Raw genomic sequence first — 23,949 nt, 5'->3', positions numbered from 1 at the left:
GAGTCAACACCAACCCAACAGCACACTTTACCTTTTAAATGAGCAGTAGCTCCCTCTCCCTACTTCCCAGTGTCCTCTTCAGTTCCTCTACACAGAACACCCTCTTGTACTTTATATGGTCTTTAAAAGGACCTCTTTTTGCAATGTAGAAAGGAACCATTTCAAAATCTCCTGGCCTCTGTTTTCTCTGGTTGGGTGAGGCTATTTCTAGTTGCCCCATCAAATTAGAAGTATGAACACCCTTTAAAGTCCTTGATGTAATGGTAGTTTCTCCTCAGTGAGTCTGTAAGAGCTGCATAGATTTCTCAAACTCACAGAGGCTTAACAGTACTCTCCCTGTGCAAGAAAGCTGTCTTGCTCACATCTAGGCTTTTTCTGTAAACCGGAAGTGATGGGGGACACTTCACAAAGTTTCCCCTCTTATCAGAGCCATGGTCTCTGGGCAACAATTACCCACAGGTGCTTTCCCTGGGCAGTCTTCAGACATGGGAATTGCTGCATTCCACAAACAGGAAAATCAATCCTGTTGCTTTTCTTTACATTAGCAAAAACAAACCTCTGGCCAAAAGGATCAAACAGTGTCAGAATGCTTACCAAGGAACCACTAAGAGTATGTATAAAAGGATATGCATACAATTTAGTACCATTAATATAGTCTTTCTGAAGACCGAAGGATGCTATTATGAACATTCAGAAATCAAGAGCCTTTGCTGGATAATGTTTGACATATAGCACTCAGCAGACCAGAGCAATGAGGAATCCTTTATTTATCCATGCAACTACAGTCAATGTTGAAGATAATCTAATTTTCATATCTGAATTTTTTGACAGTAAATGAAATGTGAATATGCTTGCTAAAAGACTATTTGTATATAATAAAGGCTATTAATATAGGAATCACTACTGTGACTTTCAGCATTGGTACTAAGTGTACTCAGTGAATTGTGAAATGTTCTTGATACTACAGAAAAAGTAGTAAAAGTAGGTGGCCATTAGAGCTGCCCTCTTATCTGAATACATCTAAGACTAGTTTGACCAGCATTAACAATCTTTTGTAGTCTTAGCCAAGTTATTTGAGCCTATACATGTCATAATCCATCTATACACACACTGAGTGCATAAACTTCCCCTCACCAAGTTAAAAACCAAGGGCACAATTCAACCACCATTACGAAGTTTCCTGTGACCATTGATTTCAAGGGGAATTTATTTAAGCACATGCTTAACTTTCAGTCATAATCAATGGCTGACTGCGACATCCAGAGCAGTGTTACAGACATTATTTCCAGTGGGTGTTGTGCAACTGTGTTTACACAAGTTTAAGCCATGCAGAACACCGCTGTTCTTCAACACTGTATATGGTATTTCAGACACATGCTTTGGAGCAAGTGGTGCTGAACTTTCCACATTACCCTGCAATTAATGTAGGCCATAGTTTTTAGGACTCTTGAGTTCCTAAACCTATACTTTAACACCGTCAGGTTTATGCGAATTTGTGTTGAATACTGGAATACTAAAGCAAAGCAGAAGGAAAAGGGGGAACAGAATAAATTTCCAAGCAAGATGTGAGGAGTTCTGAGAAAGACTATTTTACAGCTCATGCCCCTTCCAGTTAGCATGACATTTGCACTAGCTCTTATAATGAATAGGATGTTTATTTTTAAAGGTGGGCTTTTGCTTCCACATTCAACAATTCATTAGGATGTAGAAAAACCTTTAAGATTTTAGACAAACATATTTTATTCTGTGTCCCTTCATTGAATCATCTGTATGTATGTAAAGGTGAAAGAAAAAACATTTATCAATATGATTTGAAACCAATATATTTTAATGAATAAATACAATGAATCTATTTGAACTTTGCTAAATGAGCTAATCTTGCAGTACAAAATGTACACATTACTGGGAAAGTATTTATTGTCTTATAATCATCAAAATCAGTGAGTATTTTAACACTGTTGCAGGAGCTAAGCAAAATACAGTAATTATTTACAGTTCATATATTCAAAAATAAGCAACATTTTTGCCTGTATCTTGGAAGCAATATATCAAGAATGTTTGAGAGACCATCTCTGAAAAACAATTTGAATTTAATATGTAATGAAGTTTTCTTTCTAGCAATATAAGAGTAAATATTTAGACACTGCAATCAGCAAACACCCCATGGTAGTACTGAATGCCTGATTCCAGAAGAGATGTATGTATCATTACTACTTACTGAAGATGGACCAAAGACGCTAGGTAGATCCAGACAGATAATATGTTATTTGGGTATGGATGAATGTACACAGCAAGAGCAAATTCTGTATTGGGGATCTCTGAAGAATGAATTCCTGTCTGATAAACCACCTCAGTTATTGACTGTACATCCAGATAGGGCATCTGGATAGGAAATCCTGTAACCTACAAAAATAGAATTCTTAGTTTTGAAAGAATTACTGTGTGAAAAAGCAAGGGCTACAAATGTACTGACAGTAACATTCTTAAGTCCAAAATAATGTTACAAATTCTGTAACCAACCTCTCAATAGCTTAACTCACTTAGTTAAAAGTGAGAAAAGTGTTTTCATGTTTGAACTGCTGTTTTAATGACAACAAGGAAGGCTGTTGAAATAATGTATTCATAAATGTGCTGAAAAGGAAATAGGGGTGTGCACGGAACCGCAGAGCTACGGTCTGGCACTGTGGGGAGGGTTTCTTTAAGGGCGGGGGAGGGTTTACTTACCCCTCCCGCCACTTTCCCCCCTCCAGCGCGCATATTCTATGTAGTAATTGGGGTGGCAGGATTTTTTTTGTGCGTGCGCAAAAGGCTCCGTGCAGCCTTTTGCACTCAAGCGGGAGAAGGGGCGGCAGGGAGGTATCCTGCCACCCCAATTACTACATAGAATATGCGCGCTGGAGGCGGGAAAGTGGTGGGAGGGGTAAGTAAACCCTCCCCCGCCCTTAAAGGAACCCCCCCACCCGAACTGAACCGGCCAGGTCCGGACCGGTCTGGACCAGTCCTTTAGAATGGCCTCCAGACCGGTCCAGGCCCATCCCTAAAAGGGAATCCTTACCTTAAAAGGTAAGTTAAAGTGTGCCGTCAAGTCGATTTCGACTCCTGGCGCCCACAGAGCCCTGTGGTTTTCTCCTTACCTAGTGAATATATATTCTTCTCAAAGATAGGATGCCTTTCAGCACTGGTTCAAGTCCTGCTTCCTGGGACCAGAAGGCATTGCTAAAGTAATTTACTGAGAGCTGGGGGACATAGATGAGTTACTTGTCTTATGGGGCATATCCCCCCACTCCTCTGATGCTACCTATGCCAGGGAACAAGTCTTAATAAATTGAGAAGTGCCCAGGGGCTCAAAGGAAGCATGCAGAATTATGGTGAGATGCCATGAAGGGACAATTAAAAGACAATGGTGAAACTAAAGAGTAGATTTGAGGAATTTCTTAGTTCTCTGCATGAGGTCCCAATCAATCTCCTCTAACAACGGGACTGTGCTAAGGATACATATGAATAAGATTCAGACAAGCAGCATCACAAAGTGCCCCATTTGACCACTGGGAATAAAGTATACTGTAGCTGTCCACTGAACACCTCCAGTCCAACCATGTCCTCTGTCAAATCAAGACAAAGAAAAAACCGGGGTCCACGGAATGGGAAAAGGAAAAAGAGTGCAAAACCCGTGAACAAAAAATATAAATGAATAACCAGCTCTCAACACACATGAAAACAATCAAACGCATTTGTATAACACATAAAAATACATATAAAAATACAATGACATGATACAAAATGGAAATGCAGCGTACAATGGAAAAATAAGAAAACAATGTATAAAGGTATCCAGGCAGAGTCCGAGATGTCTTCAGAATGAAAAAATGATGAGTACATGCAGTATTGGTTATAAATCCTCAAATCCAAAAAGAAAGAAACGATGTACTCAGTGAGATGTTGTAAGTGCATATAGTTCAAGTCATGAATCCTTCATTCAAAGAAAGCAAACAACATACTCTGTGATGACTGATAATGACTGATGATGGAAGACAAATCACACCAGGGAAAAACCACACGACAGCCACCCGGGATAAGGAGCTGTTTCACCAAAAGCTTCATCAAGGGCTGTTTCCCATTAGTACAAGATAAAGGAAGAAAAGCATTTCTATACAATCGAACTTATCCAAGCATGTTAAAGCCTCAAGGTTCAACCAGTACATCCAATGCCATGAAAACTACAAAGTTCAAAACATCCTGGACTCTAAAGGGATCTGCAGCAAGCTGCACTACATCATGTATTAGGAGGGTTATGTGTGAGAGTTGCTCCTTGGAACTAGCAGAGTATGTCCACTCCCTGGAAAAGTCCAGGCCCATGTAGAGGTCCAGCACATTTTCTGCTTGTCCAGAGGGTAGGAGGATTGAATAATCAGTGCTGAGCCCTAGGCAACCATTAAGTGGGAAGCAGGAGAAGGAAGGGACTTCATGCAGAGAAATGTGATATTTTTAGCAAACTTTCCTTAAGGAAAGAAGCTTATGAGATCACCCAGCTCTTTGTGTGTCTGTGTCCCTATCAACTTTGCAATGCCTGGACTGATTTGGACCAAATTTGGTATAGTTGTAGTAAAACATTGGGATACCTCAACAGCGAACTTTGTGATGGTTTCATCCACACCAATTCAAGACGGCAGATGTGTGAATGTTTGAGGTAAAAATGGGATCCATTTGAACCAAATTTGGTACAGTTGTAGTGACACATAGGGACACCTCAATGGTATAGTTTGTGATGATGTCATCCACCCCAATTCAAGATGGCAGATGTGTGAATGTTTGAGGTGGCAGTGGGCTAACTTATGAAGATGGTAATTATAAATTAAGATTATAGTAAAAGCAAAGTAGGCAGACTGGATCTTACCAGAACCTCTTGTTTTCTAATGGCAGCCCCTTAAGGGGCTTAAATGGCACTTCTTGTCATTTGGGAATGTCCCCCAAAAGGGAGAGTATTTCAAACAACAATACAGAGTATAAACACTAACCCAATAATGTTCCAGAATAGGCTCCATATCAGTTTCTTCTTTTTCTATAGTACTGCTTCCATTTCTAAATTCTAGCTTAGGAAGAATTTGTCGTAAGACACTGATACACTGTCGATTCCACCGAGTTGGCTGCCGGGATCGCCATTCCATCATTTTATTTTTCAAAGTCTTTTCAATCCTGCCCCCCCCCCATGGAAAAAAATGAATGGAAAAGGTTAACATTTAAGAATAACTTATATTGTATTGTGGCAAAGTATCCTATACTAATGAAGCCTCTGGTGTCATGGAATATTCATAAACTGCCCAACTATTGATGGAATGAAGTTTTCAACAACACATTATTTTCAAGGTGTTCATTTTCTATGAGGGAAGTGAAAGATTAGTGGGAAAAGTCTATGTCCAGGAGAAGCAATGTGGAAAAAGAAGAGACTGAAAGCAAAAAGGTCCAAGAAGGCAAGGTTGGTAACGGGCTTTGACTTTTGACAGCACAGCAGCCACTGCAATGGAAGAAAATACATGTGTTGAAGAACAACCTTGGCCTGATCCAGACTCACCTTCTTCCCTCACAAGTATAGTTCACACATGGGGTTGTAGAACTGTTTTGTTACTCAAACTGAAACCAGAAAGATACATGAACTAGTGACAGAATAATAGAATATGACTGAGCTTCTAAACTTTGGACTTTCTTAATTGTTGTTGTTCAAATGGGAGGAGATCTAGTCTTGTGGTAGCAAGCATGGCTTGTCCCCTTAGCTAAGCAGGGTCCTCCCTGGTTGCATATGAATGGGAGACTAGAAGTGTGAGCACTGTAAAATATTCCCCTCAGGGGATGGAGCCGCTCTGGGAAGAGCAGAAGGTTTCTATTTCCCTCCCTGGCATCCCAAAATAGGGCTGAGAGAGATTCCTGCCTGCAACCTTGGAGAAGCTGCTGCTGGTCTGTGTAGACAATACTGAACTAGACAGACCAATGGTCTGACTCAGTATATGATAGCTTCCTATGTTCCTAAAGTAGTTACCTGTTCTGTAACTCTTCTACCAAACTTTCATCAGTAGGGACATAAAATATTTCTTCTGGCTGAAATAGAGTAAAGGCATATTGTTCAACACTGTAAATTACACATACATGTTAAATAAGATCTAGATAGCTATTCTGAGGCCATCTAGTTTTCCCAATACTAAACACACAACACTGAGTCACAGTTCTTTCCTCCCCCTTCCCCAATAAAGCATTGTCATGCTAAATAAATAGGCTAAATAAATAAATACACCTTAATGTATTGAATGAGGCTCATCAGTATTACTGGCACATATTAGCTATTGCTTCTGTTATAAATTGTGATGAACAGTTAGAGGGGTTAGGCAGAGAAGTGCTAGCTCTGATTGAGGATTTAGGAAAAGCAGACAAGTAAAATTAACTATAGGCTTTTTCATATCTCTACACACTAACTGCAACTCTCATCTGTTTTTCCACAGTGAAGAATCCTTAGATTAGCATGTGGTCTCCAATCCCAGAGTCAACGGCGGCTGCATGGTCCTTTCCTCTTGAAGTGAAGCACAAACATTTCGCCACACACACACACACACCCCATATTTACCTGAATCCAGGATGTTAGGTTCTTTGATGTTAGCAATTAGGAGGTCAACCGAGTCCTCCTTCTTTCAGGTAAATTTCACACACACACACACCTTGCTTTCTGCAAGCCTAGATTCATGTTCCTGACTTCCTGTCTAAGGTTAATGTTGCAATGGGGGAACAGAACTCACAGTCCAACATTCCATTCTACAATGGCCTCTATTAAGACGTAATCACCTGTATCTTCTCCACTGACTTGAATGTTTTCTGAAGGTGTTGAAAGCTAACTTCCTTGGATGCCACTGCTAAACCTCCCTATCCTATTTCTGCTGGTGTCTTGATAATCCCTATTATGAGTTAGTCACTATTATGAAGTAATCTATTATGAGATTTCAGCTATTTAGGTATGTGAAAATGTCTTAATCATTTTGAGCTACATTTCAAGGGTGTAAAATACAAATGTCCCATTTCTGGATTTGTGTTTATTTAAAACATTTATATACCATCTCATTAAAAATTCATAAGTGTACAGGTTACAGCAATGCATATAAATACTAATAGAACAAACTTTAAAAAAAAAAAACCCTAATAAACCCAACATCAGGATCTAACACAGCAAAACAGATTATGAGCAAGTAGAATTAGAAACCAAAGGCCCTCTGAAAAAGTTTTCAATGGCTTCTAAAAGGAGTGGGTGGGGAGGGGCTGAACAAACCAGAGAGTTCCAGTATCAGGGCTGCTGCAGAGAAGGCCCTGTTCCTTGTAGAAGCTAGTTACTCCATAATCTGGAATAGCAGGGGTTCAGCAAGGGTGTCCCTTGAACACAGACCCATCCACATGCAAGGGCCTTCGCTGCTCCAGCCTCCACCTCCTCTGCCTGTTCTTCCACTGCTGCCTCTTTCCTCCCTGTCTGCCACCTCCTCTTTCCCTCTCATCTTCAGACAGCAAGGCGCATGCCACTTGCAAGTACTTCCTGCTTCCTGAGGAGGCAGGAAGTGCTTGCACACTGCATACACCAAGGAAGCAGGAAGCGCTTGCAAGTGGTGGGAGCCACAGAGATTGAAGAAAAGAGGGAAAGAGGCGGCAGCAGACATGGAGAGAAGAGGTGGCAGTGGACAAACGGGAAGAGAGGGAGGTGGAGGCAGCCCGGCAACAGAGGTGGCAAGGGTGTACACTACTCTTGGGCCCCCACCACTGCTGCTGGTAAATGGAGGCCATGAACCAGGGGATGAACACAGGCTTTCCATGTGCTAGCTATGCCAGTGTGCAGCAGGACCTCCCTAGAAGATATCAAGAGCTAGAGAACTTCATATAGCAAGAGATGTTTCTTGGGATAATCAGAATCCAAGCTGTTTTGTTTTTTAAAAAGGTCAAAACCAGCACTTTGAGCTGGCCTGGAAAAAAGCTGGCAGCTGGTACAGCTGTCTCCATACAGGAGAGATTTCCGATTATGCCATGTAAAATAGGCACATACTAAGCAAATTGGTTCACTAGACCCCCAACAGTCCTATCTAGATTGAACTTAAGTTTATTTACTATCCTCCACTGATCACAAGCATAAATTCAGTGATTTCACTGCTTCACTTGGGTTTGATGAAAATGAGAAACAGAGCGAGGTGTCATCAGGGTACTGATAATACTGGACCACATATTCCCTGACAATCTTTCCCAGTCATTTCACGCGAATGCTAAAAAGCATGGGGACCAAAATTAAACATTAAGCAACAACAGAGTGAAGGAACTTTTTAAAATGTGCCTCTTTGCCCAGTTAGTAGGGATAACACTATGTGTCAAATGGCCAACTCCAAGTCGCCTGTGAGCTATCTGGTGGGCCACTGTGTGAAACAGGATGCTAGACTAGATAGACCTTGGGCCTGATCCAGCAGGGCTGTTCTTATGTTCTTAACAACCGAATGGCCACATTCTACATCAGCTGAAATTCCCAAATACTTCTCAAAGGTAGCCCCACATAAAGCTTGTTACTATAGATGTGACCAGGGCATTAATCACTTTGGTCAGGTTGTTCTTTTCCAGGAAAAGGGGTAGCTGGCAAACCAGGCTATGCTGGAAAAATGCACTCTTGGCCATGATTGCCACTTGTAAGGAGCAGCAATTAAGGAGCAGCTGAGTCCAAGAGGTCAAATAAGCTGTGAACCTGGGTCTTCAGGGGGAGTGCAAACCCATCGGCACAGGCTGTAAATCAGTATCAGTCCTTTTTTGATATATTAGGAGCTTGCAGGGATAGCAGTAGTTTGAGCCCTTTCTCTCTAACTACAAACCTGAATCAGTTTTTTGTGGGGGGTTTTACACCCACTGCTATCCAGGGCAGCTTGCAATATATTAACATTTCTTGTACTTTGGTTTAATTCACCCTCTGTCAGGACGCACCTGGACTCAGTCCTGAAGGAAACCCTCTCAGAAGAGGAAGATCAAGCAGAGGTGTTCAATCCCAATGAAACCTCCAGATCTGACTGATCCTGAGAAGCTCCATATAGAGGTCCTCTTGGAACCAGTTCCAGTTGCTGGCCAACTCTTGCCTGTTTCCCACTCCTTCCTATTCCTAGCCTCACCTGCTTTCCAGCACTTTGCCCTTGTATGGGCTCTAACACTGGGACCCGATAAGGCCTTGATCCCCACCACAGACTCTCTTTACCCCACCAGACTCAGGCATGGACACTCTCCTTACAGCTACACCTTCACAATAACATATGTTTTTAAAAGCATCAATATTTTACTCCTTCCCACTATAATTTACATTTTGAAAAGTTAGTTACCTGTACAGTGTGTGTTTTTGAATGCTGAATATTGTATGGAAGCAACTGTTTCCAAAAACATTCCTTTGAAATATCAAAAGATACACACATTGGCGAACTGTTTTGCTGTATGTTGAACCAGACCTATCAAAACATAAGAGCAGAATATATAATCAATCTTGAAAAGTGTCATTTTAGAAAAGAAACTATTCTAATATATTCCCCAATATAACAATCTATTAAAAAGAAAAAGAAAACAGTGTTTATTAATCCCTGTTAACTGGGTAAAGAGGTACCTTACAAAGTAGTGATAACACTTTTATTTAGTGGGGGAGAGCAACTGGCCCTATACAACCCCCAGCACAGCATCCTTCAGTTTCTGTTGCTGGTTTCTACCTTGTGTTCGTTCTTAGATTGTGAGCCCTCTGGGAACCATCTCCATATTCTTTTTCTGTGTAAGCCATTTTGAGAGCTTTTGTATTTAAAAGCAGTATATAAATAATAGTAGCAGTAGTAGTATATTACATAAGAACAGCCCGGGATAGGCCCAAGGCCTGCCTAGTCCAGCATCCTGTTTCACAAAGTGGCCCACCAGATGCCGCTGGAAACCAAAGGCAGGAGTTGAGGGCATGCCCTCTCTCCTGCTGTTACTCCCCTGCAACTGGTACTCAGAGGCATCCTGCCTTTGATGCTGGAGGTGGCCTATACCCCTCCGACTAGTAGCCGTTGATAGACCTCTCCTCCATGAAGTTATCCAAACCCCTCTTAAACCCATCCAGGTTGTTGGCTGTCACCACATCATGTGGCAGAGAATTCCACAAGTGGATTATGCATTGTGTGGAAAAGTACTTCAGTTTGTCGGTCCTAGATTTCCCAGCAATCAATTTCATGGGATGACCCCTGGTTCTAGTGTTATGGGAGAGGGAGAAGAATTTCTCTCTATCCACTTTCTCCACACCATGCATGGTTTTATAGATCTCTAGCATGTCTACCCGCAGTCGTCTTTTTTCTAAACTAAATATCCCCAGGTGTTGTAGTCTTGCCTCATAAGGTGCTCTAGGCCCCTGATCATCTTGGTTGCCCTCTTCTGCACCTTTTCCAGTTCAACAATTTCCTTTTTTAGATGTGGTGACCAGAATTGTATGCAGTACTCCAAATGTGGTCGCACCATAGTTTTGTATAAGGGCATTATAATATTATAATATTAATATTATAATATTGGGAGACCTTTTTTTTTTTTTTACAAATTCCTACAAGATATTGCATATCTTCAGGCCATAAATATCTTTAACAAGTACTTATCTGCAAATATTCACTGATTTCTTTTCATTTGCAATACTTTAGTCTATATTCATTCTCTCTAACACTCACATCCTACAGGATCATTCTCATTTGAAAAAATATCTGATTGAAGAGTACACATATCTTGTACCAGTTATGAATGAAGCACAAATATGAACATTGCTGTACATTCAGCAAATACATAAAAGCAGCAACTGGGAAACAACAAAGCTGTAGCATCCATAAATTTTTGCCTTCTCAGCAAAATGGAATACCATGCATAGCTGACATAATGTGTATGTATTTGGCAAGCAATGGCATATGTGCAGATCCATAAACACTTTCCCCTTTCTTGCACCCAGAGTTGATCACTGATGCAACAGTGTTGCATCTTTGCTTTTCTGGCTTCTTTTTTCCATGATCTTTTTATTCTAAAAGTTTAACTCCTTAGCACTTAGAATGTGAATAAGCATTCCGTAACATAAGATCAGCCCTCCTGAATCAGGCCCTAGGCCTATCTAGTCCAGCATTCTATTTCCCACAGTGGCCCACCAGATGCCTCTGCAAAGCCCACAGGCTTCACAGCTGCTCAGCCAATGGCTAGAGGATTAGCTCATTTTCTGGCTCCAGATCAGTGTTCAACTTTTGGGAGGAAAGGGTAGGGAGCCCTTAGCAAAACTCAAAAGCCCCACTCCCAGCCCCCCCCCCCAATTTTAGTCAAATTATGCCTTCCCTGTTGTCTTATAAGAACAATTGCTAAGGGAGGCAGTTCAAAAACCAAGGGAGTAAAACCCCATCCGGATCCCTTGTAATCTGAGTACTGCTTCAAGCTTCTGTGATATCATAGCAGCTCAGCCAATAACCAGAGAGGTCTTAAAGACTGCAGTGTGCATGTATTGTATCTCTCTCCCTCTCTCGGCTTTCGGGGGAACTTGGCAAAACTTCTGTGTGTGTCTGCGTGTGTGTGTGCTTTGTGCTTTATTGAATGAAGGGTCAAATTAATCACATCAAGTGCCCTAAAAGATATCCACACTTGTGAAAAGGGGAGATGCATATGAAGCTGCTATACTAAATCAGATCATTGGTCTACTTAGACTGGCAGCAATTCTCCAAGATTTCAGGCTAGTCAATTGGCGATGTCAGAGGTTGAACCTATGGCTGTTTGCTTACAAAACATGTGCTCTGCCAAACTAGAGAATATAGCCTAGAGAGGGAGCTGCACAATTTTCTCTCTGGGAATTGGATACGGGCTGTGTTATCTACTAATAGGAGTGTATTTGCTTCTGCTAGGATTTGTTTGCGTAAGTGTAGAGAGAGCAAATATTACAAATGCCTTACAAGTCTCCAGTGCTTTCTAATCCAAAGGACACTAAACCTTGTAGTGTTGCCCTGGAACTTCCCACTATTTCTTGGGGAAGTGGAGAATGTGTATCAGTATATAATGATTTTTCACTCTATTTAATTATGAATACAATACTTACATTTTCCCAACTGATCAAACAATCAACACTCTGTAGGGGGCAAAATGCATCAAACTGCTTATAGCACTGGCCATTTAATGGATTCCACAGAAAATATTCTCCATTTTCTTGTGTTGCTACATAAGCCACTTTCCCCTATATTAGCAAAAGTAGATGCCACCAGTTTTCATTCATTTCAAAATACAAAAGGAACTGTGCCTTATACTTATATCTTGTGCTTTCTAGTATACAGATAAAGTTCCACTTTTTAGCCAGAAATTTGGTTCTCTTTTTTTTTAGTAATCATCTTAAACCTTATTCACACAGATATTTTTCTTGACATTTAGTATGCATTTGAAGGGATTTAAAAGCTAGGGTTATGTCAGGGCAAGGCAACAGGATAGAAGTGTCTAAGAACTCTTAATTAAAATATTTTAAATACAGATTATAGCATGTGGAACTTATTGCCATAAGTACCATTGAACCAAATAACATATTATTCACACAGGGTTGATTATCTAACATGAAAGATGAAGCCACCTGCTATCCTAGAAAACAAAACAAAACAACATGTTGCTTACCTGTAACAGCTGATCTTTTGGTGATCTATGTTCACTCACAAAATGGGTTCTGCACTTGCACAGTAACCCCCATGGAAGAATTATTCAGTTCCTCAAGACACTCTTGACTCCACCCACCACACATGACGCAGGGGCGTAGCTAGGGGAGAGGGGGCCTGTGTTCATCCCTCTCTCTGGCAGCCCCCCAGAATGAGGGAGATATTGAAGAAAATAGGGAGGGGTGGAGCTGGAGGACCCTCAGGAGCTGGGGGCCCGTGTTCTTTGAACCCTTTCGCTCAATTATAGCTACGCCCCTGCACATGAGGTGTGTCCATTATTTTCAGCGGTTAGAGCACCTGTCGCTCAGTTCCAAATTGATCACCGTGAGGATCAATGAAACATGAATGGATGGATGAGGACAGGTAAGTAATAATTACTGTGGCAACATTCTAGCAGCGGGGAAGGCGGGGCGGGTCTTGTGACTGAACATGGGTCACCAAAAGATCACCTATTACAGGTAAGCAACCTGTTTATCTTTATGGTGATCCATGCTCCCCTCACAAGATGAGTGTCTGGCGAGCTCACCTGAATGGTAGCGGGTGCTAGGATGTATGAGTATGAGATAGAAAACCAACTGAGTTGTCACCCCCACTCCAAAGTTGGGAGGCAAGTACCGTGTTGTTATCAGGGCCACATCTAGAATTGAAGTCACCCACAAGAAGAATTTCTGCACACAGAGACTTCAAGCTGATTTCCAAAATGTAAGAATCCAGTTGGTCCCAAATGGCAGCCATAGGGCCATAAGAGGAGCCAGGAGGGATGTAAACATTAATTATCAATATATCCTCACACAGGTTCTTGATAAGAACAGCCATTGCAAAGGGAGGGAAATCAAGGAGCCGCAGAGAATCCGCTTCCAAAGAAAACGAAATGCAGCATGCAAGACCCCCTTTAAGACTCCCCCATTGGAGTCAGAGTGGGCAGCCAACTTATAAACCACATAAAAACAGGTTGCTTACCTGTAACAGATGATCTGGAGGTGATCCGTTGTATTCATAACATTGGGTTCTGCGCCTGCGCAGTGACCTCACGGACTGACTAGCTAGCTCCTCGTGACGCCTCCAACTGCCATGCACGTGACCATGCTCCTACTATCCCTTGCAGTTGGGGCGCATCATACTCAGTTTCTGGTGGTCCGCCAGTTGGCATTTTTGGCGATCCCACATTGCTTATGGATCCGTGTCCTGCCACCTATACTGTGGGGAGGTTTGGGCGGGTTTTATGAATACAACGGATCACCTCCAGATAATCTGTTACAGGTAAGTAACCTGTTTATCTGGATCATGATCTGTTGTATCCATAACATAAGAACATAAGAACAGCCCTGCTGGATCAGGCCCAAGGCCCATCTAGTCCAGCATCCTGTTTCTCACAGTGGCCCACCAGATGCTGCTGGAAGCCACAAGCAGGAGTTGAGGGCGTGCCCTCTCTCCTGCCATTTCTCCCCTGCAACTGGCTCTCAGTGCCATCCTGCCTTTTGAGACTGGAGGTGGCCCACAGCCCTCCGACTAGTAGCCATTGATGGACCCCTCCTCCATGAAGTTATCCAAACCCCTCTTAAAGCCATCCAGGTTGTTGGCTGTCACTACGTCCTGTGGCAGAGAGTTCCACAAGTGGATCACGCATTGTGTGAAAAAGTACTTCCATTTTTTGGTCCTAGACCTCCTGGCAATCATTTGATGGAGTGACCCCTGGTTCTAGTGTTATGTGAGAGGGAAAAGAATTTCTCTTTCTCCAAATTCTCCAAACCATGCACGATTTTGTAGACCTCTATCAGGTCTCCCCGCAGTCGTCTTTTTTCTATGCTAAAAAGCCCCAGGTGTTGTAGTCTTGCCTCATAAGAAAGGTGCTCTAGGCCCCTGATCATCTTTGTTGCCCTCTTCTGCACCTTTTCCAGTTCAACAATGTCCTTTTTTAGATGTGGTGACCAGAATTGTATGCAGTACTCCAAGTGTGGTCACACCATAGTTTTGTATAAGGGCATTATAATATTAGCTATTTTATTTTCAATCCCCTTTCTAATGATCCCTAGCACGGAATTTGCCTTTTTCACAGCTGCCGCATATTGAGTCGACACTTTCAATGAGCTGTCCACCATGACTCCAAGATCCGTCTCCTGGTCAGTCACCGACAGCTCAGATCCCATTAGCATATACTTGAATTTGGGGTTTTTTGTCCCAATGTGTATCACTTTACACTTGCTAACATTGAACTGCATTTGCCATTTTGTCGCCCACTCCCCCAGTTTGGAGAGATCCTTTTAGAGCTGCTCACAATCCGTTTTGGATTTCACTACCCAGAAGAGTTTGGTATCATCTGCGAATTTGGCCACCTCGCTACTTACCCCTGCTTCTAGATCATTTATGAATAAATTAAAAAGCACCGGTCCCACCGGTCCCTGGGGGACCCCACTTCTTACTTCCCTTCATTGTGAAAACTCTCCATTTATACCTACCCTCTGTTTCCTGTCTTTCAACCAGTTAGTAATCTACACATGTACTTGTCCCCTTATCCCATGACTGCTAAGTTTCCTCAGGAGTCGTTGATGAGGAACTTTGTCAAATGCTTTTTGGAAGTCCAGGTATACTACTATGTCAACTGGATCACCTTGATCCACACACTCATTGACACCCTCAAAGAAGTCCAAAAGGTTGGTGAGGCAAGATTTACCTTTGCGAAGCCATGCTGGCTCACTCCCAGAAGGGCCTGTTCTAGGTGCTTTACAATTTTATCCTTGAGGATGCTTTCCATCAATTTGCCTGGAACAGATGTTAGGCTAACTGGCCTGTAATTTCCCGGATCGCCCCGGGTCCCTTTTTGAAAATCGGTGTTACATTTGCTACTCTCCAGTCTTCTGGTACAGAGCCCAATTTCAGGGATAAGTTGAAAATTTTATCAAGGAGTGATGGGGTGATTAGCCAACATTGGGTGATTAGCCAGCTGCTACTCAGGTGGAGGGTTGCTGTTCATGGCAGGACTTGTTTTTGAACTCCATGCCCAAATTCTCCCTCCTTCATTTGTCTCAAATCAATTGCGTAATGTCTTATGAAGGGGTGGCTAGAGGACCATGCCGCTGTCCTGCAGATCTCCGCCACTCAAATTCCTGCCAGGCTCGCAGCTGAGGATGCATAAGCCCTAGTGGCATGTGCTGTAATTGTTGTGGGCGGCATTACGCCTTGTTCAACATAATCTAATCTTATCGTCTGTACAATCCATTGGGCTAGGCGCTGCCTGGAAGCAGGATAGCCTCTTGATTTCCCTTTGTATAGTACAAACAGTTTTTTGGTCTTGCGCATATGTCTGGAAGCATCCAAGTAGAAAAGTAGCACGCGCCGACATCTAAAGAGTGCATGTCCCTTTCTAGTTGTGTCTCTGGCTTCTGAAAGAAGGTGGGCAAAACTATATCTGCATTTATATGAAACTCAGATGTTATCTTTGGGCAAAACTGCGGGTCCAACCGCATTATAACCTTGTGTGGGTAAATCTGCGTGTACGGCTTATCCACCTGAAGGGCTGCAAGCTCGCTGACTCTTCTCGCTGTAGTGATTGCAATCAAAAACACAGTCTTCAAAGTCTTTAACCACAGGGTAGCCTTGGCCATTGGCTCAAAAGGTTGTTGCAACAAAACCTGCAGTACTAGTTTCAGATCCCATTGTTGTTGTGGTTTCTGCAACCGTGGGAATAAATTATTCAACCCCTTGACAAATCTCTTGCATTTTGGATGGGAAAACACTGTGGAGCCCTCCCATCCCTTATGCTCTGAAGAGATAGCTGACAAATCTACCTTCAAAGAAGCATTTGCAAACCCTGCCATTTTCAAAGTTGTCATATATAGTAGTACTTGATTGATAGTGGCTTTCTTTGGGAAAAACCCATGGCATTTAGCATAAATTTTAAATCTTTTCCATTTGCTGTCATAATTCAAGCGCGTGGAGCGCTTCCTATTATTCAGTAGTATCTGCCTTAATAACCGTTAGCTTCAAGGTTTCTTGTTGGGGGTGATGAATTGTCCCGTGGTTCTGAGTCAGCAAAACCGGGTGCCCTGGAAATCTGTGGTAAACTCCCCTCGATAGCCGGAGCACCGATGGGAACCATTGCTGTCTTGGCCACCACGGTGTGATTAAGATCCCATTCGTGGCATCCCGCAGCATCTGTGAGACTACCCGCGTTAGCAGTTGAGGTGGAAATAGGTAGAACAGGTCCTTGTTCCATCTGACCTGGAATGCATCTCCTATAGAATTTCTGCCAAGACCTTTACGCAAGCAATATCTCTGACATTTTCTGTTGACAGTAGTCGCAAACAGATCCGCATTGGGCCAACCCCACTTGTTGAAGACTGTTCTCAGATAATCCATGTTCAACTCCCATTCGTGGCACTGGTCCTCCAACAGCGTTCGGCTGAGGATGTCCACTTGAACATTGTCTGTCCCCTTGATATGTAATGCAGTCAGAGTTATGGCCCGAGCTATGCACCAGGACCAGATCTGTTGGCTCAACAGACTTAGTGAGCATGACACTGTCCCACCTTGTTTGTTCAGGTACGCTATTGCCGTGGTGTTGTCTAGGTGTACCTGCACCTAGTTTCCCCTGCAACAGCGGTTGAAATGCCTTCAGTGCTAAAAACACAGCAAGGAGTTTGAGATAATTAATGTGTCTTCTTCGCTGGTGCATGGACCACTGTCCCTGCACCTGATGGTGTTGATAATGAGCACCCCAGCCTCAAAGGGAGGCATCTGTCATTAGAGTACACATAGGGATGAGCGGCTGGAAAGGGACACCCATTCGCATGTTGGCCTCTACTGTCCACCAGTTTAGAGACCTCAGTACTGGTAGTGGAAATATAAGCATCTTTTGTTGGCTGTCGCAATTCGGTTGAAAGTTGCTGAGATACCACAACTGAAGTGTCTGCATATGCAAATGCGAGTTGTTGACTGGTGAACTGCAGGACGCCATGAGACACATGAGTCTCTGCACTGCCACTGCTGGCTGTCGTGGCTGCCTTTGCAACAACTGCACAATGCTCTTGATCTGCGCGTATCTGGCCTCTGGCAGGTATGCTCTCTTCTCTCGCATATCCAGCTCTGCACCTATATGGCTCACCCTTTGCTGGGGTTGCAACCTGGATTTTTGTAAATTCACGTTGATGCCCAGATCTTTCATGAGGCGGAGCACAAACTGGATCTGCGAAAGTAACTCTTCTTTTTCTTCGTGTACCAGAAGCCAATCGTCCAAATAAGGATAAACTATTATCCTCCTTGTTCTTAAGAATGCTATGACCACCGCCATTACCTTGGTGAATACATGTGGAGCCGTGGATAGGCCGAATGGCAAAACCACATACTAGTATGCTGTATCTCCTACAGTGAACCGTAGGAACTTTTGATGTTTCTCGCGTATCCCTACATGTAAATACATGTCTTTCAAATCTAGGGTCACTAACATAAGAACAGCCCTGCTGGATCAGGCCCAAGGCCCATCTAGTCCAGCATCCTGTTCTCAGTGGCCCACCAGATGCTGCTGGAAGCCACAGGCAGGAGTTGAGGGCATGCCCTCTCTCCTGCCATTACTCCCCTTAATGTTGGCTGCCCATTCCTCTCGAACTAGGAGATGTAGAATCCCCTGCAGGGTAATCATCCTGAACTTCCTGGTGTCTACATAGCAATTCAGGTCCCTCAGATCCATAATTGCTCGTATACCCCCATCCTTCTTGGGGATCTGAAAATAACAGGAATAAAATCCCCGCATCCTGTCCACCCACTCTACTTGCACAATAGCTTTCTTTTCCAATAACATTTGTATTTCGTCCGATAACACCTGGGTCTGTCTGGTGTACTTGACTCCCTGAAAAGGTGGCAAAGCTTTAACTCTATCGCATAGCCAGACCTTATAATTTTCAAGACCCACTGATCTGATGTTATACTGTGCCATGCTTGAGCATGGCTTGCCAGCTTGATGGATATGTTGGCATACACAAGGCCGGTGAAGTTGGCCTTGGGTACTAAAGCTTGTGTCATTGTGCGCTGTAGGAGTGGATGGACCTGTCCATCAAAGAGACTGTTTTGATTGGTCCTTGTTCTGTTTTTGTCCCCTCTGACACTGAGTGTAGGGTTTGTTGTGCTGGTACGGCTTGTACTGTCTCCTGTAGTCCCTCTTTTCTTGCTTGTATGCATATCGTCCTTGTTGCCATCCGTATGATCGGTTATGTGGCATTTGTCCGCTTCCTGTTGCAGTCATAAAAGCCTTAGCTGTGAATTTCGACTGCTTCCATGATTGCATGGTGGAATCCGTGGTTTCAGCAAAGAGCCATTTGCTGTCAAACGGTAAATGTTCCACTCTATCTCGTATTTCCTGCTGTAGAGTTGTTGATCGAAGCCACGCATGGCGGCGCAGCGTTATTGCCGTGGTCATTGCTCTAGATTCTGTCTCTGCTGCATGCTTAAACATGCTAAGCAAATGTCTCGTTACAACTGTGGTCCTTTCATATGTCTGTTTGAAATGGTCTTGAAACTCCTTGGGTGTCATAGTAGCGGAGTTCTGAAACAGAACATCCCATAGGTGGTTCCCATACCTTGCTAGGCATGCTGAGTAGTTGGCTGTCTTTATTACCAAACTTGAGGTGGCATAGACTTTCCTGCCCAACACGTCTAACTTCCTTCCTTCCTTATCACTGGGTGTCGAATGCTGCTGCCCACCCTTTCAAGAGGCAGATTCCACCACTAAGGAGTTCGGTATCGGATGCTTCATGAGGTAGGTGTTATCCTCCTCTTGCACCCGATATAGGCCCTCTAACTTTCGTGAAGTGGCAGTAGACGTCTGCAAGACCTCCCATGCAGTCTGGGCTGCCTCTGTTATCGCTGGAAGCATGGGTAAAGAGACTGGATGGGATACCTTTGCCCTCGCCACCATGTTATAGACTGGATCCTTTAAATCTAACTCCAGTTGCTTCAATTCAAGGCCTAGGGCTTCTGCCATCTCTCTTATCTGGATACGGTAAGCCTTTAATTCCTCTGTTGGTGACACTGAAGTAAGTGGAGGTACATCAGTTGGGAAATTTGGTTCTAGAGGCTCCGTCGGAATTGTAGAGTCCTCATCATCAGTGTCAGAGATGTTTGAGGAATCTGCATCCTCGGAATCCGGTATCTCAATAGGTGTGACTGGAATATTATTCCTTCTCACCACAGTTGAAGGTTCAGGCGTGGGTTCTGCAGACCTAGAAGGCGCAGGCCTTGGAGCAGAAACCATCAATCTTGGGGGAGCCTGGCCCGCTGGAGCAGATGTGGTGGCTATCACACTTCTATCCTGGTGTAACGATGGCTGTAGGAGTCCAGCCTCCTGTTGCGCTTTCCAAATTTTATAGTCTGCATAATCAATAGGGTACACCACCGATGGAGTATGTGTGAAACCACATGAATGAGCCATATGTGTCGATGTTGGGAGGACCAACAATGGTGATGGTCTGGTTAATGTCGACCTATCTGTCATCTGTGGCTTCAAAAAACCAATCAGGGCTAGTAGCTGCCGATTGTGGCCTCAAAAATCCTATTGGGCTAGTAGCTGCCGATACTTGGACGGGCCTTGGTAACCCAGCAGGTCGTATCGGTGACATGTGGGGCAGTTGTACCGGTGACATCGTAGGTAGCTGTCCCGGTGACATTAAGGGAGTCTTCAGTATCGGCGTCCTCGGTATCAATAGCACTGTCCTGCCGGTGCCGCGGTCGACCTCGGCTCCCGCAAATCCATGGAAAGTAGATCCTGATGGCGTGCTATCTGAGGAGTAAAGGAAAGCAAGCAAGTCTGACCTCATCCCTGGATTTCCTGTAGCCTGGTCTGCTGCTGCCTTCTCTCCAAAATCTAAATAGTCCTCCGTGCAATAAACTTGCCGAGGCGTCACGGCTGGTGACATTATTGGTGTAGGAACAGGGGTGAGCTCCATTGCACCACACCGCTGATATACATCCTTCGATGTCGATGCATACTTCGATGTCAAGTCTTCTCTTGATATCGACACCTCGACAATGCTCAGCATCGAGTTCAGTCCCAATATCGATGCTGATGCAGTCTGTTCCAATACCGTCGGATGAGACGATGGCGGCAGTGTACTCGTATCTCGCTCCAAACTTTCCAGCGAGATCATCACCCACGGTGAGATCACTGTTGTGGAATCCCAGTCCTCACACTCCGATTGAACCGCCGTAGGCGATGGAGTCTGGCTGCGGACTCGGGTCTTTTTTATCTGCTTCCAGGGTGGTGAGCCTTCCGGCTCTTCGTCTGTGGTCGACTTATGCTTGTGTCGCTTATGCTGGTGGCGTTTCTTCTCCACCTCCTCCGGCTGTTTGAACTCCTGCACCACAGTGGCTTTAGACTGCTGACTAGCAGAATCCACCAGAGGAGGGTCTAGCCCCGGTACCGAGGCTTTCGAGACTGACCCCGATGCCGACACCATGGGTCTCGGTGTCGACGTCGACGTCGAGGGTCTTGGTGTCGGAGGGCGCAGCGCATCATCATAAAGCGCAGCCCTCAATCTCAGCGCCCTGTACTTTAAAGTTTGTTTAGAAAATGAAGTGCCAATCTTACAGCTCGCTGAGTTATGCTGCTCTCCTAGGCATAACAAGCACACATCGTGAGTGTCTGTTGTTGGTAATTTCGCACGGCACTCCAAGCAGTGTTTGAAAGTAGTTTTGGGCTTGGCAGACATAGCCTCAGACATCATTTGTATGCTTTTTGTTGTAAGGCAAACCCCAAAATGTTATCCTTGTACAGTCCAATGTCCAAACTATCAGATTCACTGGTTGCTTCCAGTTCCGAGTCGTTATCCAAAATCAATTCTTTCCTTAGGAGCAAATAGTCTGAAGCTGTAAACACAACGGCGGTTTAACAGAAACTGAGTATGACGCGCCCCAGCTGCAAAGGATAGTAGGAGCACGGTCACATGCATGGCAGTTGGAGGCTCCACAAGGAACTAATTAGTTAGTCCGTGAGGTCACTGCGCAGGTGCAGAACCCAATGTTATGGATACAATGGATCACGATCCAGATCCATTGATATTTAGATCTTAGACCAGGTTTCCTGCAACAATAGCACATCCCACTTTTGTAGGAAAGATATAAATGCCGAATTACTCCTTTTCCCTGCCCACCCCGCTACATTCCAACTAGCAAAGCTCCAATTGGAGCAATTATAACCAAAAGCACAGTGTTCCGAGTCTGTTGGAAAATAAGACTCAATCACAGTTGGATCAGTAACACATGGAAGGGTATCCAGAAGGGAAGACACTCCTTGTACGGTAGGCATGATGTCCGTAAGGTTGGATTATGGAACACATTTGGGAGTCCTCTCAATGAAGGCTTCGGCCAAGGCAGTCATATCTGGGGATGGGCCTATATCTGGACAGACGAGGAGTGCTGTTTAACATCCGAGGGGGGGAAACTGGTAATTTTAGTTTGTGTTAAGCGAGGAATAATCACATGAGACTCAAGGCTAGGATGTAGTTACAGCACCTTCTTTAGATTTGCCCAATCAAAGTTGGCCTCTGCTGCTGAGCGGATGTCTACAGCATAATATCTTATGATAGGGAGATCCAAAGACCATGTTGCTGCTTTGAAAATGTCCATCATACTTATTCCAGACATATGAGCTGCTGATGTAGCCATTGCTCTAGCAGAGTGTGCCTTGACTGGATGGAGGCTTAACTTTCTGTATGTTGTAGCACAAGAAAATTAGCTCAACTAGCCAGTGTGAAAGTCTTTGTCTGGAGATGAAGTGTCCTTTTTTCTTTCTCTTAAGGGAAATAAATAGTCTATGAGATTTTCTGAAATATTTTGTTCTTTTCATATAGTACAGAATAGATCTGACATCCATGGAGCGCATTGACTCCTTCAAAGGAATAGATGGATTCATGAAGAAAGAAGGTAAGACAATGTCTTGGTTTATGTGAAACTCTAAGACTACCTTAGGTTTAAAGGTTGGATCAGTCCTCATACCAACTTTGTCTGGAAAGAACTTTGTGTAAAGGGAGTCAATCCTAAGAGCTGTTAGTTCAGTGACTCTCCTTGCTGATGTTATGGCCACTAAGAAAGTGGTCTTTAGGGAGAGTAACTTAACTGAAGTCACTCTCAGAAAGTGACTTCACTTCAAAGGGAGGCTCTGTAAGTGTAGAAAAGACCAACAAAGGTGTCCAGGTTCAACAGGTTCTCTAACTAGGGGGAATAAGTTATTGATCCCTTTCAAGAACCTTTTGGAATCAGGATGAGAAAAAAACAAACCATGCATTAGGGATGTGCAAATTGGTTCAGGTACAAATTAATTTGTACCTGAATCCAGCTGATTCAGGCAATTTGGAGACAGAACCAATCACCCCTGTGGTCCATTGGCTAGATTTGGGTCCAAATCAAATTGCGCCAGAATCTATTTGAGATTCGGATTCCTCCTATTATTTCCTTCAGATTCCCAGCTTTCTTTTTTTTTAAAAAAGAAAAGCTAAGCCTTAGCCATTCTAGAAGTGGAGTTATGGAGGAAAATGTGTGGACACTATTTTTCAAGTGTTTGGATTCTTTGGTGTATAATAACTTTTCTTCAATTAATCCCTATGAGGATTCATGACACAACTTCATTTCTTCTATTCATTTCGACTGCCTTTGGACAGAACCAGCTGTCAACTGCCATGTGCCAACTACACCCCTCTCCCACCTGCAAGTCACTGGGGTACTACTCAGTTTATGTTCTAGGAATTTTTTCAAGTGTTTCGACTCTTTGGTATCTAATAACCATAATGAATCCCTATGAGGATTCATTACACACCAAAGAATCTAAACTCCTCAGAAATTCTTAAAATATAAACTGAGTACCCAGTGGCTTGCAGGTTGGGGGGGGGTAGTTGGCACATGAGATACCACTAATTACCCACCCCCCACCCGCAAAGCAATGGGGTCAAAATGAACAGAAGAAATTAAGGTGTGTAATGAAGACACCAAAGAATCTAAACATTTCAAAAATTCCTAAAAATAAAAACTGAGCACCCCTGTGTGAGTGTGTGTGTGAGGGAGATTTATTGAAGCCACGCGTGTCATCTTAGGGACACTTCGCCTGCAATGGAATAGGACTCCATTTCCGTTAGGTGTTCAGCTGTGCTCAAGTGTTGTCTCTGACTTTGCTAGCACAGCTTTAAACTTATCCTAAACACCACCTAATGGAGCAGTGGGGAAATGACTTGACTAGCAAGCCAGAGGTTGCCGGTTCAAATGCCCGCTG

At 43.6% G+C, this 23,949-nt stretch overlaps 1 protein-coding gene and 1 long non-coding RNA gene across 13 annotated transcripts in view; one reads left to right on the top strand and one right to left on the bottom strand.

Moving 5' to 3' along the window:
• Positions 1–1,807: 1,807 nt before the first annotated feature.
• CC2D2B (coiled-coil and C2 domain containing 2B) overlaps positions 1,808–23,949 on the bottom strand; it is a 143,605-nt gene continuing 121,463 nt past the window's right edge. For 9 of the 12 annotated variants that reach the window (XM_053305371.1, XM_053305368.1, XM_053305377.1 and 6 more), the window contains 5 exons: positions 12,104–12,238; positions 9,363–9,485; positions 6,032–6,090; positions 5,016–5,193; positions 1,808–2,403 (listed from right to left, as the gene is read on the bottom strand). In XM_053305371.1, the coding sequence (XP_053161346.1) occupies positions 2,215–2,403; positions 5,016–5,193; positions 6,032–6,090; positions 9,363–9,485; positions 12,104–12,238 (684 nt within the window). In that variant the 3' untranslated portion in view covers positions 1,808–2,214. Of the gene's footprint in view, positions 2,404–2,957; positions 4,108–5,015; positions 5,194–6,031; positions 6,091–9,362; positions 9,486–12,103; positions 12,239–23,949 lie in introns of those variants that run through there. The other 3 variants (XM_053305376.1, XM_053305379.1, XM_053305374.1) reach the window with 2 other exon arrangements.
• The window catches only part of LOC128349313 (uncharacterized), a 34,650-nt gene continuing 18,294 nt past the window's right edge, over positions 7,594–23,949 (top strand). The window contains exons 1-3 of the long non-coding RNA XR_008318725.1: positions 7,594–7,693; positions 12,987–13,064; positions 22,538–22,610. This is a non-coding gene — a long non-coding RNA (uncharacterized LOC128349313). The remainder of the gene's footprint in view (positions 7,694–12,986; positions 13,065–22,537; positions 22,611–23,949) is intronic.

This window comes from Hemicordylus capensis, chromosome 3 (assembly GCF_027244095.1).
Source record: "Hemicordylus capensis ecotype Gifberg chromosome 3, rHemCap1.1.pri, whole genome shotgun sequence".
Lineage (NCBI taxonomy): Eukaryota > Metazoa > Chordata > Lepidosauria > Squamata > Cordylidae > Hemicordylus > Hemicordylus capensis.
Note: the sequence above shows the minus strand (reverse complement) of the source record. Positions and strands in the feature narration are given on the sequence as shown.